Source organism: Pseudophryne corroboree, chromosome 5 (assembly GCF_028390025.1).
Source record: "Pseudophryne corroboree isolate aPseCor3 chromosome 5, aPseCor3.hap2, whole genome shotgun sequence".
NCBI lineage: Eukaryota > Metazoa > Chordata > Amphibia > Anura > Myobatrachidae > Pseudophryne > Pseudophryne corroboree.
Window position 1 is genome coordinate 828,243,205 of NC_086448.1, and position 19,328 is coordinate 828,262,532.

General features: G+C 50.0%; 1 protein-coding gene across 2 annotated transcripts in view; it reads left to right on the forward strand.

Moving 5' to 3' along the window:
• WNT3A (Wnt family member 3A) overlaps positions 1-19,328 on the forward strand; it is a 158,305-nt gene that overhangs the window by 43,693 nt on the left and 95,284 nt on the right. Inside the window, exons 1-2 of one of the 2 annotated variants that reach the window (XM_063924529.1) lie at positions 11,701-11,813; positions 17,054-17,295. In XM_063924529.1, the coding sequence (XP_063780599.1) occupies positions 17,139-17,295 (157 nt within the window). In that variant the 5' untranslated portion in view covers positions 11,701-11,813; positions 17,054-17,138. Of the gene's footprint in view, positions 1-11,700; positions 11,814-17,053; positions 17,296-19,328 lie in introns of those variants that run through there. The other variant, XM_063924528.1, reaches the window with a different exon arrangement.

Genomic DNA, 19,328 nt, shown 5'->3' on the forward strand with positions numbered 1-19,328 from the left:
GCTGTCAGAGATGGCAGTGCGCTGGTGGGATCCGCTTACTGTGCCGGAATCTGCGGGAGGAGAGGAGACTATACAGAAAAATCAGGATACCCAAATGTTCTCAGACCCTGACCCAGATTTATCAAGCTTTGGAGAGTGATATATTGCATGGTGATAAAGTATCAGCCAATCAGCTCCTAGCTGTCATTTTTCAAACACAGCCTGTAACATGACAGTTAGGAGCTGATTGGCTGGTACTTTTTCACGGTGCAATTTATCACTCTCCAAGGCTTGATAAATCTGGACCCCTTTACGTAAGTCTGCCCAGTGTGTCTCCGGATATAAGCATTAGAACTGGGAACAGATTTTGGATGCTGTTCCGGACACGCACCTCAACCATTATACAATGTTATTTTATTTGTCTGGTACTTTATCTCCATCCAAGGCTTAGTAAATAGACCCCTTAGTGCACAAATCTAGCATAAGCTATAGGTAACACTTCTGAAAGAACATATTGCTCAAAATACGTATAATAAACAAAGTACACTCATATAAGTACAAAACTGAAACTACAGCCATCGTGTGCTCTGTATAGTGATTGTATGGGGAACCAGGCACTTGGGATGCCGGCAGCCAAAATACCGACAGCTGCATTCCGATGCTCAGAATCTCGACAAGTACACTACCCCTATCCTCCCTAACCCCAACCCTCCTTTCCCGCAGCCTGACCCCATCCCCTTGCCCCCCCCCCCCCCCCCCCCCGCGCAGCCTAACCCTCCCCGGTGGTGCCTAACCCTAACTCTCCCTCCCACAGCCTAACTTTCCCCGATGGTGCCTGACCCTAACCCCCCCTCCTCACAGACTAAACCTAACCCTGCTTCCCCCGCTGCCTAACCATAACCCTCCCCGGTGGTGCCTAACCCTAACTCTCCTTCCCTGCAGCCTAACCCTAACCTTCCGCCCCTGCACCTATCCCTCCCCCCACAGCCTAAACCTAACCCTACCTCCCTGCAGCCTAACCCTAACTCTCCCTCCCTGCAGCCTAACCCTAACCCTCCCTCCCCGCAGCCTAACCCTAACTCTCCCTCCCCGCAGCCTAACCCTAACTCTCCCTCCCCGCAGCCTAACCCTCCCTCCCTGCAGCCTAACCCTAACTCTCCCTCCCCGCAGCCTAACCCTAACTCTCCCTCCCCGCAGCCTAACCCTAACCCTCCCTCCCCGCAGCCTAACCCTAACCCTCCTTCCCTGCAGCCTAACCCTAACTCTCCCTCCCCGCAGCCTAACCCTAACCCTCCCTCCCCGCAGCCTAACCCTAACCCTCCTTCCCTGCAGCCTAACCCTAACTCTCCCTCCCCGCAGCCTAACCCTAACCCTCCTTCCCTGCAGCCTAACCCTAACTCTCCCTCCCCGCAGCCTAACCCTAACCCTCCCTCCCTGCAGCCTAAACCTAACTCTCCCTCCCCGCAGCCTAACCCTAACCCTCCCTCCCCGCAGCCTAACCCTAACCCTCCTTCCCTGCAGCCTAACCCTAACTCTCCCTCCCCGCAGCCTAACCCTAACTCTCCCTCCCCGCAGCCTAACCCTAACTCTCCTTCCCCGCAGCCTAACCCTAACCCTCCCTCCCCGCAGCCTAACCCTAACCCTCCCTCCCTGCAGCCTAAACCTAACTCTCTCTCCCGCATCCTAACCCTAACCCTCCCTCCCTGCAGCCTAACCCTAACTCTCCCTCCCCGTAGCCTAAACCTAACTCTCCCTCCCGCAGCCTAACCCTAACCTTCCACCCCCACAGCGCATACCTAGACCCCCCATCCTCTTGGCTTACCAGTGCAGTGTCCCGGCAGACCTCGATCGGGATCCTGGCGTCGGCATTTCAATTCATGTAGGGATGCCGGCGTGGACATTCCAAGCAGTGTTGGGATTCCGACTGCCGGGATCCTGACTGGATCTCAGTTCGACATACTTCTCACTTCATGGCAAATATGTGACGCCTAATCTGGCCTAGCAGAACACTGTGACACACATAACACTGTAACCTGGTATTAGCGCTAGTACTACATTACATTACAGGAGATTACACTACTGTTATGTTCTCCTGATGAGGGACCTTAGTAACTGAGACTCTGTGTCAGAGTCGTTAATCCTTATGGCAGAAATCAAGCGCCTTGTGACGTCTCTTACACTTCCCTCCACAGGTGAGATCCAGGTAATTATTCAAGTTTGTTACAAAAGAATGAAGTTTATTGCCTGGAGATTGGAAAGGGATTTATTAGACAAAGTCCTTTCATATGACACCTTCTGTAAACTGTCTTATATTGGGAGTTGTTTTATTTCTCTCCATTTACAACCAACAATGGTTTATTTCATTCATGCTGAGTCTGTGTCATGTGTATGGTAACATGGAGAGACAACATCTCCGTCTGCACACAGACTACAAGGCTTTATTTTAGGGTGCCATTAAAGGAACCCTAACGTTATACTTTTTTCTTTGTATTTACCTAATGTAGCTTTTTAAGAACGACTGCATTAAATATTTTGCTGTTAATGTTAACGGTAGATTTCACCATTCAGTAGAGTTGCCGTTGTTTGCCTTCCCTAACCCTGATCATAGAGCAGAACCGGCGGATCACCAGACAGTATGACAGGTTTATAAGAACACTTATATTGGATTAATAACAGCAACATACACACTTACCAAGTTATTAATCCAAAATAATGTACAAATGCAACCCAAATCGAATATATCTCACTGGTGACATAGTTGGTACAGTGGTAAGCATTGCTGCCACCTGAGCCTTTAGGAATTAAATTGCTGTTGAAGGTGTGGAGTTTGTGTGTTCTCCCTGTGTTTACATTGGTTTCTTCCCAGTGCTCTGGTTTCCCCCTACACTCCAAAAACACACTGGTACTGTAGGTTGATTGACAGCTCCACTGGGACAGGGACTGATATGGCTGATACACTCTCTGCGGGGGGCGCATGTGCAGTCTCTGTCAGGGCCCCTGCCTCTCTAGCCGGGAGCAGTGTATGTGTAAGCGGTGTGGCCCCAATATACCCCAGGGGCACGTGTGCACCACACATACTGAACCCATTATAGGACCGCCATTGACTCTCTGTAATATGTGTGTGTGTGTGGTAGGGAATATAGAGCGTAAGCTCCACTGGGAAAGTGGCTGATGTGACTGACTGGTATATCCTCTATAAGGTACTACGGAATATGTGTGCACTATATACATAACGGCTAATAATAATAAATAGGTGTGGCCACTACAGTGGTAGGAGGAGCCAAATGTTGCCGGGTCACCATCCTGAGGCCCCTTCTGTGCTCTCAGAACAGCAGAGCCAGTCCAGCTCATGCAGAACAGAGTTTCAATTCACTGAGGTGGCGGAGCCGGCACAGGACGCACTAGAGCCCTGTTGCAGCCCTGACAGGCTACATTTGCCATACAAGGCTTGCTGCGACTGCACATTGTAAAAAAAGCTGTCACGGCGATGCTGACCATTGTGGAATCTTTCTGAGAAATACCTCCGGTCCTAGATGCTGTGGGGAAGCAACTGAGTATTTGTTCCATCGGGTAACTCATGCACCCAGTCCCGCAGCTGATAGGGATCAAAGGTCACAGCGACTCTCGCCTTCTGAAGATGGAGCTAGCTAATGCGTCCAAACTGTGAAAAACATAGCACTTACTAAATTGGGCTGGACCGTAGACGCCATTGTGGATAATGGGAAATGTGATCGGAGGAGATTAGCTTTAAGGTGCAGAGGGAGGGTTACGGTGCGGCATGGGGGGGGGGGGGGTTAGGTTTAGGCTGCACGGAGGGGGGTTAGGCTCAGGTGCAACCGGGGAGGGTTAGGCTGCAGTGGGGTTAGGTTTAGGCTGTGGGGAGGGAGGTTTAGGGAGCCATATGGGAAAGGTAAGTATAATTACCTCCCCCTGTTGAGATTCTGACCGTCGTCCGCCGGCATTCCCTACCCAACCGATTGTAAGCTCCACTAGGGTAGGAACTGATGTGAATGGCCAAGTATTCTCTGTAAAATGCTGCGGAATATGAGCGCAGTAATAATTTAAATATCTTTTTGATATAACTTTTTTCTATGTGAGTGCTAATGGACACAGACAACTAATGAGCCACTATCACAAATGATCACAAAGGCAAATAACCACCAAATACTGCGTCAGCGGAGCTGCAGGACATTCACTGATTCCTGCATTAGGGCAATCTCCACCTTCTGACGTGTTTGGATTTCACGTACTGCTGAAATAAATATATATATATATATATACACTGTATAAATAGCTACACTGTGATGACCTCGGTGCAATCTGGAACTACAGACACAGAACACACAGGCATATAACAGCTGGGAGCAGGAGCTCAGGTCGGGTCATACCGGTCTTGGAGAGACATGGAAATTTCTCCAATTATGCAGCAAGTTGCAGCCTGTAAAATTAAATCAATTTGTTCTCTTCCTGAGAGAAACTCTCCGCCGTGAGATCACAATGTTTTATATAATGAAGATGAGTCATGTAATCTCAAGATATCTTGGGTTTTAAAGGTGAGACCTTTTCCGTTTGAGAGGATCAGTCACCCGTCGGGGCAGACACCTACCCGCGGGAATCCAGTCCCGTGCACCGACCTGTCAGGCTTTTGGGTACTTTAGCAACGGACCTCTGGCGCTGCTGATTATTCCCAAACGCACTTCCAAAAAGCTACCTCTGTGAAGTTCTTTGAAGCGCGCGTGACGACGTCTTCCGCATAATTTGCAGCGCTGATTTCATATGCATGGGGTTAAGTCGGCAGGATCCGCTCATTAGTCGCTGCAATCGGTAAATCCCTCAGCACTTTTTTTTTTTTGTGCAATTTTCTTGCCTTTGAAATGTAAAAAAAAAAAAAAGTGTCCAACAATTTAATCTTTCCGAGTCTGATCAGCTTTCCCGGATCCCACAGGGATTTATCTTTAGTATCTGCTCGGAGCGATATTGGGGGAGCTGTAATTGTGACAGGCATCATTGCAGTGATTTTCCGCAGCATCTGCTCAGATCCAACCACATAAATAATCCACTGCACCTAGACTTGGCCAGGATTGTGTCATACGGGCGTGGGCACTTCTCAGTATACAATACCACCAACGCCGCACCGGGTCCTGCTGCTGTGATACTATAATGCAGCCTCCTGGCCTGTGGCTGCCTCTGGCCTTATGGCGCTTTCCGTATGGGCGTTGCTGTGAAATCTTCTTTAAGAAACCAAGGTGTCCATAGGGATCATTAAATCCCTAGGTCAGTCCCCATTGATTGTTCATTTCTAATTAGCACCACTGAAACAGAATTAGGTTCCTCCGCTTTCTGCATTTGTACAGATAGAGCGGACTGTAGTGTACGTTCCGGTCACTGGCTGTATCACTGAGGTCAGGCTGCTGAAGTGGGAAATGAGTGTTATTGTTGTATGTGACAGGCGTGCCATTGGGAGGTATCCGCATACCGATCACATAATCAGAAGTGCGCAATGGAAATAATTATTTGCATATATTAAAGTGTGAGTTAAGTTGAATATCTGCCACAGGATGGCCGTTTAATATATATAGCAGGGTGTCGTGTTGACCCTATTGTTATAGGGGGGAGTCTGGCCACACCTCCCCGTGGTGCCCCCCCCCCCTCCCTCCCAGTACCGTGGCCCGGTAGAGCGCTCCTGTCTAACCCTAATGCCAACCCTAAGCCTCCTGGAAGAGTCAACGTTATGACAGCGTCAACATTTGCGATGCCGGCATTTTAGAGTTGTCAGTATTAATGATGTTGGCATTTCAAGCATATCAACGGGTCAACCTTCTGTCGTCATTGTGGATGTCAACGTGTTAAATGGCGATTTAGTGACTGCATACTAATATTGTCATTGGGTTATGGCTCAGGAGCAGAGTGTCTGTGGATTGTATCCGTGGAAACGGTGATATGAGCCGCAGCCGTTCCGGTGTGTGACTGCCCCCTGCTATCACCATGTCACCCCCAGTTGTTCCAATGCAGGCGGCACAGCCGGCTCACACCCCAGGAAACACAATGATTTTATGTGACTAGACTGACAAGGCGTTTAGCTGTGGTGTGTGCCAGGGGGTACACTGTGGCACTGGGTGCGTCGCTGGGCGGAGTGCCAGAGCTCTAATTATTTATCTAGATGATGTCTCTCACTTACTCCCAGCATGCACTCTGAGTTCCCTCTGTATCTACACAGGAATAAATGTGGTGCTGGCCTACAGTGACCAATCAGATGTCTCAGCATGTGCTAACCATGACAGAATGCGATGGTTACAGCTCTTTACCTTACTGTGGCCCCTGTTACCAGCTCCTCACCTTACTGCGGCCCCTGTTACCAGCTCCTCACCTTACTGCGGCCCCTGTTACCAGCTCCTCACCTTACTGCGGCCCGTTACCAGCTCCTTACCTTACTGCAGCCCCTGTTACCAGCTCCTCATCGTACTGCACACTGTTACCGTCTCCTTACTTTACTGTTGCCCAAATCACCAGCTCCTCACCTTACTGCAACCCTTTTTACCAGCTCTTCACCTTATTGCTGCCCATCTTACCAGCTCCTAACCTTACTGCAGCCCCTCTTACTATCTCCTCACCTTACTGTAGCCCATATTACCAGCTCCTCACCTTACTGCAACCCTTTTTACCAGCTCTTCACCTTATTGCCACCCCTCTTACCAGCTCCTCACCTTACTGCAGCCCCTCTTACACTATCTCCTCACCTTACTGTAGCCCATATTACCAGCTCCTCACCTTACTGCAGCCCGTTACCAGCTCCTCACCTTACTGCAGCCCCTCTTACTATCTCCTCACCTTACTGTAGCCCATATTACCAGCTCCTCACCTTACTGCAGCCCGTTACCAGCTCCTCACCTTACTGCAGCCCCTCTTACTATCTCCTCACCTTACTGTAGCCCATATTACCAGCTCCTCACCTTACTGCAGCCCGTTACCAGCTCCTCACCTTACTGCAGCCCGTTACCAGCTCCTCACCTTACTGCAGCCCCTCTTACTATCTCCTCACCTTACTGTAGCCCATATTACCAGCTCCTCACCTTACTGCAGCCCGTTACCAGCTCCTCACCTTACTGCAGCCCCTCTTACTATCTCCTCACCTTACTGCAGCCCATCTTACCAGCTCCTCACCTTACTGCAGCCCACTACCAGCTCCTCACCTTACTGTGGCCCCTGTTACCAGCTCCTCACCTTATTGCAGCATGTGTTATTAGCTCCTCACCTTACTGCAGCCCATCTTACCAGATCCTCACTTTACCGCTGCCCCTCTTACGTTCTCCTCACCTTACTGCTGCCCTTGTTACCAGCTCCTCACCTTACTGCAGCTCCTCTTACTATCTCCTCACCTTACTGTAGCCCATATTACCAGCTCCTCACCTTACTGCAACCCCTTTTACCAGCTCTTCACCTTATTGCTGCCCATCTTACCAGCTCCTCACCTTACTGCAGCCCCTCTTACTATCTCCTCACCTTACTGTAGAAAATATTATCAGCTCCGCACTTTACTCCTGCTCCTCTTACCAGCTCACCTTGCTGAAGCCTGTCTTACCAGCTCCTCACCTTACTGCAGCCCCTCTTACTAGCACCTCATCTTACTGTGGCCCCTCTTACTAGCTCCTCATCTTACTGTGGCCCCTCTTAGCAGTTCCTCGCCTTACTGCGACCACTCTTACAAACTCCTCACCTTACTGCGGCTCCTCTTACCATCTCCTCACCTTACTGCCAGCCGTTTCCAGCTCCTCACCGTACTTTGACCCCTCTTACCAGCTCCTCACCTTACTGCAGCCCCTCTTACTAGCTCCTCATCTTACTGTGGCCCCTCTTGCCAGGTCATCACCTTACTGCAGCTACTGTTACAAGCTCCTCACCTTACTGTGGTCCATTACCAGCTCCTCACCTTACTGCGGCCCCTCTTAACAGCTCCTCGAGTTACTGCGACCACTCTTACCAGCTCCTCACATTACTGCGACCACTCTTACCAGCTCCTCACCTTACTGCAGCCCACTACCAGCTCCTCGCCTTACTGCGACCACTCTTACCAGCTCCTCACCTTACTGCAGCCCACTACCAGCTCCTCACCTTACTGCGGCCCCTGTTACCAGCTCCTCACCTTACTGCAGCCCACTACCAGCTCCTCAGCTTACTGCGGCCCCTGTTACCAGCTCCTCACCTTATTGCAGCATGTGTTACTAGCTCCTCACCTTACTGCAGCCCATCTTACCAGCTCCTCACTTTACCGCTGCCCCTCTTACGTTCTCCTCACCTTACTGCTGCCCTTGTTACCAGCTCCTCACCTTACTGCAGCCCCTCTTACTATCTCCTCACCTTACTGTAGCCCATATTACCAGCTCCTCACCTTACTCCTGCCCCTCTTACCAGCTTACCTTATTGAAGCCTGTCTTACCAGCTCCTCAACTTACTGTGGCCATTGTTACCAGCTCCTCATCTTACTGCGGCCCCTCTTACCAGGTCCTCACCTTACTGCAGCCCCTGTTACAAGCTCCTAACCCTACTCTTACCAGCTCCTCACCTTACTGTGGCCCGTTACCAGCTCCTCACCATACTGGGCTCCTGTTTCCAGCTCCTCACCTTTCTGCAACCCCTCTTAGCAGCACCTCGCCTTACTGCTGCCCCTCTTACCAGCTCACCTTACTGTCGCCCGTTTCCAGCTCCTCACTGTACTGCGACCCCTCTTACCAGCTTCTCACCTTACTGCGGCCCCTCTTACCAGCTCCTCATCCTACAGCTGCCCTTGTTACCAGCTCCTCATCTTACTGCTGCCCTTGTTACCAGCTCCTCACCTTACTGCTGCCCTTGTTACCAGCTTCTCATCTTACTGCGGCCCCTCTTACCAGCTCCTCATCTTACTGCTGCCCTTGTTACCAGCTCCTCACCTTACTGCTGCCCTTGTTACCAGCTTCTCATCTTACTGCGGCCCCTCTTACCAGCTCCTCATCTTACTGCTGCCCTTGTTACCAGCTCCTCACCTTACTGCTGCCCATCTTACCAGCTCCTCACCTTACTGCTGCCCTTGTTACCAGCTCCTCACCTTACTGCAGCCCCTCTTACTATCTTCTCACCTTACTGTAGCCCATATTACCAGCTCCTCACCTTAATCCTGCCCCTCTTACCAGCTCACCTTATTGAAGCCTGTCTTACAAGCTCCTCAACTTACTGCAGCCCCTCTTACTAGCTCCTCATCTTACTGTGGCCGTTGTTACCAGCTCCTCATATTACTGCGGCCCCTCTTACCAGCTCCTCATCTTACTGCTGCCCTTGTTACCAGTTCCTCACCTTACTGCTGCCCATCTTACCAGCTCCTCACCTTACTGCTGCCCTTGTTACCAGCTCCTCACCTTACTGCAGCCCCTCTTACTATCTTCTCACCTTACTGTAGCCCATATTACCAGCTCCTCACCTTAATCCTGCCCCTCTTACCAGCTCACCTTATTGAAGCCTGTCTTACAAGCTCCTCAACTTACTGCAGCCCCTCTTACTAGCTCCTCATCTTACTGTGGCCGTTGTTACCAGCTCCTCATATTACTGCGGCCCCTCTTACCAGGTCATTACCTTACTACAACCCCTCTTACAAGTTCCTCACCTTACTGCGGCCCCTCTTACCATCTCCTCACCTTACTACTGCCCCTCTTACCAGCTCACCTAATTGCAGCCTGTCTTACCAGCTCCTCACCTTACTACTGCCCCTCTTACCAGCTCACCTAATTGCAGCCTGTCTTACCAGCTCCTCACCTTACTACTGCCTCTCTTACCAGCTCACCTAATTGCAGCCTGTCTTACCAGCTCTTACTGTGGTCCCTCTTACCAGCTCCTCATCTTACTGCGGCCCCTTTTGCCAGGTCCTCACCTTACTACAGCTCCTGTTACAAGCTCCTCACCCTACTCTGGGTCCTCTTACCAGCACCTCACCTTACTGTGGCACATTACCAGCTCCTCACCTTACTGTGGCACATTACCAGCTCCTCACCTTACTGTGGCACATTACCAGCTCCTCACCTTACTGTGGCACATTACCAGCTCCTCACCTTACTGTGGCACATTACCAGCTCCTCATCTTGCTGCAGCACATGTTTCCAGCTCCTCAACTTACTGTGACCCCTCTTAGCAGCTCCTCGCCTTACTGCGACCACTCTTACCAGCTCCTCACCTTACTGCGACCACTCTTACCAGCTCCTCACCTTACTGCGACCACTCTTACCAGCTCCTCACCTTACTGCGACCACTCTTACCAGCTCCTCACCTTACTGCCGCCCCTCTTACCAGCTCCTCACCTTACTGCCGCCCGTTTCCAGCTCCTCACCATACTGTGACCCCTCTTAACAGCTCCTCACCTTACTGTGGTCCCTCTTACCAGCTCCACACCTTACTGCCACCCCTCTTACCAGCTCCTCACCTTACTGCGGCCCGTTACCAGCTCCTCATCTTACTGTGGTCCCTCTTACCAGCTCCTCATCTTACTGCTGCCCCTCTTACAGTTCCTCACCTTACTGCCACCCCTCTCACTAGCTCCTCACCTTACTGTCAACCCTCTTACCAGCTTCTCACCTTACTGTCACCCCTCTTACCAGCTCCTCACCTTACTGCGGCCCGTTACCAGCTCCTCATCTTACTGTGGTCCCTCTTACCAGCTCCTCATCTTACTGCTGCCCCTCTTACAGTTCCTCACCTTACTGCCACCCCTCTCACTAGCTCCTCACCTTACTGTCAACCCTCTTACCAGCTTCTCACCTTACTGTCACCCCTCTTACCAGCTCCTCACCTTACTGTGGCCCCTGCTACCAGCTCCTCATCTTACTGTGATCCCACTTACCAGCTCCTCACCTTACTGCTGCCTGTCTTCACCTCCTCAACATTTTTTATTGAACCTATTTATGGAAGCCTCAGTCTGGGGTTATAGTACAGTGCCTATGTGAGATCCGGGAATGGCAGGTCACAAATGTGCAGAAATGCTTTGCGCTGTCCGCTGATCTGTAATACTATCACTAATGCCCAACACTATTATAGAGTAGCTGGGCATTGCTTAGCTGCTCTGAATATTTTCTTATTTCTAAATTGGAGGGAGAAAGATCTGCTGTCACTGTGAGAAACAGCAACCGAAAATGTTCCTGTTCGAGCCATAACGATAAACTGGAGCCATAGTAAAAAAAAAGCAGATAAATAAACATCGAGCCGGTCAGACTTTAGTCATACTTACCTACCTGCCCCTCTCCATGAGGGAGAAAATGCTCTGTTCCTGGACTTTCCTGGTAATGTATGATTGCCATCACCTGTGGTGAGCTAGGTAATTGATAAGAAAGGTGTTTCACCACAGGTGATGGCAATCATACATTACCAGGAAAGTCCAGGAACAGAGCATTTTCTCCCTCATGGAGAGGGTCAGTAGGCAAGTACTTTAGAACGGAGACGACCGAAAACTTGTGGAGTAAGGACATGTCAAGGGGAAGGTATTAAAGTTATTCAGTTGCAGAACCGTTAAACGCTGAAGTCATTATAATAATATTTTTATATAGCAAATACAAATTTCTGTATGCAGAGCATGGAGAGAAAGCAAGATAACTTGACACAAGCAGGCCTGTCAATAGAATTTTTTTCTAGGCTGCGCTCTTAATCACTGAGTCAGCTGAATATATGATGAGGTCACGCTGCACAACAGCTGATGGGAGAAACATTGGACAATCAGATAAAAGCAGGAGGAAGACGGTGCACAATGGAAACACTGGGGGCACTTTGTGAAAGACTTCCAGGAATCTTGGCAATGTTTTTTATGTTCACAATATATTGACTCTGTAAGTAACCTTGTTATCTGGTGTAGTGGTGCAAGATTGACGGGAGCTATAAGAGGATACTGACGTGATATTATTCCGTCAGTCACGCCGAGCTAAAAACAGAACAACAGCAGATTGCAGACTCCCGTTACGCTGAGGTGTAGTTATGTAGCCATGTAAGGGGCATAAAATAGCAGGAACTCCAGCTACTAGGTGGCATGAGGCACTGCCACGCGTGCCAACCTCAAACAGAAGAATATGTCATACATTTCTGCTGTCTCATGAATGGAAACTTAGGACTGTCGCATAAGCAATTACACCTCAGTGTTTTCATCACTGCAATTCTCTATCTAGATACTGTTCCATGCAATTCAGCAGTCATACATATGACCACCTCCTACATGTGAGACTGGCAGCGCGTAGCCTATGACTTAGTCACATGTCGTGCGCTGGCTTGGTGGGTATATAAGGTGTGTGCTGGCTTGGTGGGTGTATAAGGTGTGCGCTGGCTTGGTGGGTATATAAGGTGTGTGCTGGCTTGGTGGGTGTATAAGGTGTGCGCTGGCTTGGTGGGTATATAAGGTGTGTGCTGGCTTGGTGGGTGTATAAGGTGTGCGCTGGCTTGGTGGGTGTATAAGGTGTGCGCTGGCTTGGTGGGTGTATAAGGTGTGCGCTGGCTTGGTGGGTGTATAAGGTGTGCGCTGGCTTGGTGGGTATATAAGGTGTGTGCTGGCTTGGTGGGTATATAAGGTGTGCGCTGGCTTGGTGGGTATATAAGGTGTGTGCTGGCTTGGTGGGTGTATAAGGTGTGCGCTGGCTTGGTGGGTATATAAGGTGTGTGCTGGCTTGGTGGGTATATAAGGTGTGCGCTGGCTTGGTGGGTATATAAGGTGTGCGCTGGCTTGGTGGGTGTATAAGGTGTGCGCTGGCTTGGTGGGTGTATAAGGTGTGCGCTGGCTTGGTGGGTGTATAAGGTGTGCGCTGGCTTGGTGGGTGTATAAGGTGTGCGCTGGCTTGGTGGGTGTATAAGGTGTGCGCTGGCTTGGTGGGTGTATAAGGTGTGCGCTGGCTTGGTGGGTATATAAGGTGTGCGCTGGCTTGGTGGGTATATAAGGTGTGTGCTGGCTTGGTGGGTGTATAAGGTGTGCGCTGGCTTGGTGGGTGTATAAGGTGTGCGCTGGCTTGGTGGGTATATAAGGTGTGCGCTGTCTTGGTGGGTATATAAGGTGTGCGCTGGCTTGGTGGGTATATAAGGTGTGTGATAGGCTGTCTGCACACATATCACTTTTTGCTGTCATGGGTTAAAGCGGCGATTTATCCGAGTTGCAGAAAGGGACGATTATCAGCTTACAGGGCAAGGGTGGCAGTATATCTGACACAGCGTAGTTTGTGAGCTGTCCGCGTGCTGCTGCGGTGAAGGTGTATCGTGACTGGACGAATGACACCATTGTGAATAACCGACGTGGAAACTGCGGAGCACCACGTGTCATTGATGTGAGAGGTGAACGCCGGCTACGAAGGTGCGTGAGGGCCGACTTAGACGCTACAGTGGAGCAGCTCACTGTCAGAATGAACCTGGGGGCTACCAGACGTGTGTCTAACATGACAGCTCAGCACGTCCAGCTGCTGTCCGTGCTGCACACGGCGGTTACTCTGGCTATTAGCTGGTGGTCAGAATAATGTGACTCAGCCGTGTATGTCAGGCTGTCACTTTCATAAGAAAACGCTGGATGCAGCATTTGCAGTGAGAAAATCACCAACATAAAATTCTCATCACTAACCTATAATCTTAGCAGGGTGTCTCAATTCTAGGTAACGTGCCGATAATAACGGTATGGAATGTTGAGCCCCAATATTCCTGCGCACCTGTATGGGCTGCGGAAAGGAAATCTGTGATGTTTGTGGCCTAGAACACTGGGGAAATGACCCCCCACACCGGCAGCTTGTGGCCCGCACTTTTCATTTAATTGGCCCATCCCGAGTACGGTTTATCCAAAGTGGATTAATATCAGAGAGTACAGTGATTTGGCAGCTGAATCCAGGGAGAATAAACCACCGGCGTGACGCAGCTGTAGGATCGCTGGGTTACAGAGAGCTGCAGCTGCATTTAGAGTTAACGCACGCGGCTCTTTTTGCATAGAATGCTCATTATCGTAATGTGGCTGATGTGCAGAAAAATCCCCAGGATTCAATCCGTGTGCAGAATTCAACCTGGTGCATTTAGAGAGGCGGATCGGGAGATGTGCATGCGTTGTCGGAGTACGGGGCATATTCACGCAAAGGCGTACCACAAGATGGGATATAACGTGTGGATGCTCCAACACTGGTGCAAAATATGCGCTGATGACGACAACGACGGTCACTGATGTGTCTAGCTTTTGCTGAGTGCGTCTTGATACACTGTTACTGTTATTAGAATTTGTGTGGCTGATGTATTATTGAATTGATATTTGCAATCGGTCGGCGGTATTATTCCCTTGTAATATGTAAAAGGAGAAAACAAAGGTAGTTTATATTTCACTGAACTTTATTAGTAGTTTTATTTTGTATTTGCATCTGTATTTAGTTGTATTGTAAATGTGACTTAATATTTATTAATAACACTGTCCACTGTCCAGGCACAAACTTTAAGTATATGGGCCCTCATTCCGAGTTGTTCGCTCGCAAGGCGATTTTAGCAGAGTTGCTCACGCTAAGCCGCCGCCTACTGGGAGTGTATCTTAGCATCTTAAAATTGCGACCGATGTATTCGCAATATTGCGATCACAAACTACTTAGCAGTTTTAGAGTAGCTTCAGACTTACTCTGCCTGTGCGATCAGTTCAGTGCTTTTCGTTCCTGGTTTGACGTCACAAACACACCCAGCGTTCGCCCAACCACTCCCCCGTTTCTCCGGCCACTCCTGCGTTTTTTCCGGAAACGGTAGCGTTTTCAGCCACACGCCCATAAAACGCCGTGTTTCCGCCCAGTAACACCCATTTCCTGTCAATCACATTACGATCGCCGGAGCGATGAAAAAGCCGTGAGTAAAAATACTTTCTTCATAGCAAAGATACTTGGCGCAGTCGCAGTGCGAATATTGCGCATGCGCACTAAGCGGAATTTCACTGCGATGCGATGAAAAATACCGAGCGAACGACTCGGAATGAGGGCCATGGTACGTTATAATAATACTAGAGTGTGTATGAATTGTTTACTGCAATCATTGTCACCGACATCTGGCATAAACCAGGGGCATATGTCATTGATCTCTCCTGGTCCAGCCCTGGTGCCCGGGTGTGGGCGTGGTCAGCGGTGGGGGCGTGGCTGCACCCAGTTCTGCAGAGATGCTAAAGTTTGCACTGTCAAGAAGAGGCAGCATGCTCCAACAAGGTGGTATTGGTCCACCTCCCCAGCAAACTCAAACCCCTGCCAGGGCCCCCAAACAGCCAGGGCTCGGGTAATCTGTACCCGCCTCACCACGCTCTCAGCGCCCATGCTCCTTGTGCCTATGTCACCCTTCCAGAGCTGGATGCAATTTGAGATTCATCTAGTTCTGCAATTTGTGCAATACATACCTTTGTATGAGATCATTTCACGGTTGTGGTTTTACCATAAAATGCCACAATGATGTAATTGCATCATCGAGTTCCCGGACCACCTACTTTACTGGGGAGAATCAGGAGACTTCTCTACACTCCCAGGAGTACTGAGATTCATGGGAAATCTGCAATTGTGGCTACAGTACACTAGTTCTCCCAATAAAGGGATCCTCTGGGGTCTCAATTCTACCACTCGAGTGTATGCACCTGATTGATGCCCTAGGCAATCCAGCGCCAGCCCAGACGGAGAGATCCTTTAATGCCAAGTAACTTTTGCACATCACTTGAATGTGCACATGAATGATATAATCCAGCACAGTGACTATGTCCTTACGTGATGCCAGGGCTGTTTCTAGCCAATTTGGCTCCCAGTGCGAGATTTAAAAATGCGCCCCCCCCCCCCATGACATAAAAAAATGTCCCCCCCCCACACCTAGATAAAAAAAAACTTGTGCGCGCACCCGAAAAGGGTGTGTGGCCTCATCTAAATGGGTGTGGCCTCATTTAAATGGGCATGGCCTCATCTGAAAAGACTACCTCACAATCCAGTGTTTGACCCTGCTCCAACAGATCACGACAACCACAGGGAAAAAAAAATTCTACCATATTAAGCCCCACACAGTAATGCCCCCTGCACCATATTATGCCACACACCGCAATGCCCTTGATACATTAAATCCCCACACTACGGCAGGCAAGAGTCCCCATTTCACACATTACGGCAGGTGTCCCCATTTTACACATTGAGAGAGAGAGAATACTTACAGAGGCGATTACCGCTCTTCGGCCCGCCTCACCAGTCGCTCCTCGCGCCGGCCTTTCCCTCTTCCTAACTTGGATCCCCCTCTGTACTCCGCTGGGGGGGAGAGGGGGGGGGGGCGTTTCGCGGAGTGACGGGGTTGCGTCGTGACGCAACCACGTCATTCCGTGAAACTCCGACCCCCGAGCGGGTTACTCGGGTAGAAATAGGAGGGGGAAGCAGGGAGCCACAGTTAGTGCCGCGGCGGGCGCCCAGTGCGGTTGCACTGCTCGCCTGCCCCAAGAAACGGCCCTGTGTGATGCAGCGTATCGTGTACTAGAAGCCTATGGTGGTCATTCCGAGTTGTTCGCTCGGTAATTTTCTTCGCATCGCAGCGATTTTCCGCTTAATGCGCATGCGCAATGTTCGCACTGCGACTGCGCCAAGTAAATTTGCTATGCAGTTAGGAATATTACTCACGGTTTTTTCATCGTTCTGGTGATCGTAATGTGATTGACAGGAAGTGGGTGTTTCTGGGCGGAAACAGGCCGTTTTAGGGGCGTGTGGGAAAAAACGCTACCGTTTCTGGGAAAAACGCGGGAGTGGCTGGAGAAACGGAGGAGTGTCTGGGCGAACGCTGGGTATGTTTGTGACGTCAAACCAGGAACGACAAGCACTGAACTGATCGCACTGGCAGAGTAAGTCTCGAGCTACTCAGAAACTGCACAGAGATGTCTTATCGCAATATTGCGAATCTTTCGTTCGCAATTTTAAGATGCTAAGATTCACTCCCAGTAGGCGGCGGCTTAGCGTGTGCAATGCTGCTAAAAGCAGCTTGCGAGCGAACAACTCGGAATGAGGGCCTATATGCAATGAAGTACAATTCTCTGTAGACTGAACCAATACGAATGAGAATAACAATATATATTTTTTTATTTTAGGTCGTTAGCAATTGGCCAGCAATACTCGTCCTTGGGGACGCAACCCATTCCGTGCGGCACCATCCCAGGACTTGTGGCAAAGCAGATGCGGTTCTGCCGGAATTACATGGAGATCATGCCCAGTGTGGCGGAGGGAGTCAAAATAGGCATCCAAGAGTGCCAGCACCAATTCCGGGGGCGGAGGTGGAACTGCACGACCGTTAATGACAATCTGGCAATTTTTGGACCCGTATTAGATAAAGGTAGGTTGTCCGCCATTGCGCAAATGCCATTTAAAATACAGACTCTATATAATTATCCACATGACCTAGTGAAATATTTGAGCTTTTCTTGTTATATTTCATTTTGTCTGATCAGTAGAAAATGTTTTCTGAAAGTGCAATCATTAGGGGACATGTAGGAAACCTTGGAGAGAGATAAAGTAGAAGAAGAAAAAAGTACCAACCAATCAGTTCCTAACTGTCACTTACAGGCTGTGTTTAAAAAATATCAGGAGCTGATTGGTTGCTACTTTATCTTCTCTCCTATACCTCTCTCCAAGCATTGATAAATCTCCCCCATTGTCTTTTAAAGTGCATACAACTCATATAATGATATCAGCAGCCTGTATAAGGGACGAGAATGATTCTGTATTACGATATAGACCTGCGTCCATAAACCATATAGCAGGGCTGGCCAAACCGGTCCTCGAGATCTACCAACAGTTCACATTTTCCAGACCACCTATCTGGTGCACAGGTGTAGTCATTACTAATTAAGATGTGCTGCATTCATTCCTAACTGACGATCTCCAGGAGGCCTGGAAAACATGAACTGTTGGTAGATCTCGAGGACCGGTTTGGCCAGCCCTGCCATATAGGGTAGAGGCCAGCAAACAGTGGCTTTTCAGCTGTTGTGGATAGCAGGACATTCTGAGACTTGTAGTTCCATACAATCCAGAGCACTATGCTGTGTACTTCCACTATTCAGCAATTAGCTACATAAAGTTGCCAGTACAGACATTGTAGCAGATAGTAACATTAGAGGCAGACTGATATCGTGCTTGCATTCCTGGAAGCAGAATAGGGCCACAGTCTGTATTCCAGGCCCTCTATGACGTATGTGCTTTCTGCCTCTCCAGTGGCAACTAGGACACGGCGATGACAGAAAGGGTGATTCAGACCTGATCGCACGCTAGGTTTTTTCGCTGCGCTGCGATCAGGTCAGAACTGCGCATGCATATGCACCGCAGTGCGCAGGCGCGTTGCTCGGGTACAAAGCGGATCGTTGCTGAGCGATGGGTTTTACGAAGAATCCATTCGCACAGCCGATCACAAGGAGATTGACAGGAAGAAGGCGTTTGTGGGTGGCAACTGACCGTTTTCTGGGAGTGTTTGGAAAAACGCAGACGTGTCCAAGCGTTTGCAAGGCGGGTGTCTGACGTCAATTCCGGCCCTGGACAGGCTGAAGTGATCTCAGCGGCTGAGTAAGTCCTGGGCTACTCAGAAACTGCAAAAGATCTTTTTGTACTGCTCGGCTGCACATGCGATCGCACACTTGCAAAGCAAAAATACACTCCCCCTGTAGGCGGCGACTATCTGCAAATAACTTTCTCTAACGTCCTAGTGGATGCTGGGGACTCCGTTAGGACCATGGGGATAGACGGGCTCCGCAGGAGACATGGGCACTTTAAGAAAGAATTTAGGTTCTGGTGTGCACTAGCTCCTCCCTCTATGCCCCTCCTCCAGACCTCAGTTTGATACTGTGCCCGGACGAGCTGGGTGCTTTTCAGTGAGCTCTCCTGAGTTTGCTGAGAGAAAGTATTTTGTTAGGTTTTTTATTTTCAGGGAGCTCTGCTGGCAACAGACTCCCTGCATCTCCCAGAGGGGAGAGTAGCAGCCCTACTCTCTGAAGCTAGGTCCTGCTTCTTAGGCTACTGGACACCATTAGCTCCAGAGGGATCGTACGCAGGATCTCACCCTCGCCGTCCAATCCCAGAGCCGCGCCGCCGTCCCCCTCGCAGAGCCGGAAGACAGAAGCCGGGTGAGTTTGAGAAGCAAGAAGACTTCAAAATCGGCGGCAGAAGACTCCGTTCTTCACTGAGGTAACGCACAGCACTGCAGCTGTGCGCCATTGCTCCCACACACACCTCACATACTCCGGTCACTGTAAGGGTGCAGGGAGCAGGGGGGGGGGGGGGGGGGGAAGCGCCCTGGGCAGCATTTGGATCCTCTTTTTGGCAAAAGTAAACATATATACAGTTGGGCACTGTATATATGTATGAGCCCCCGCCAAG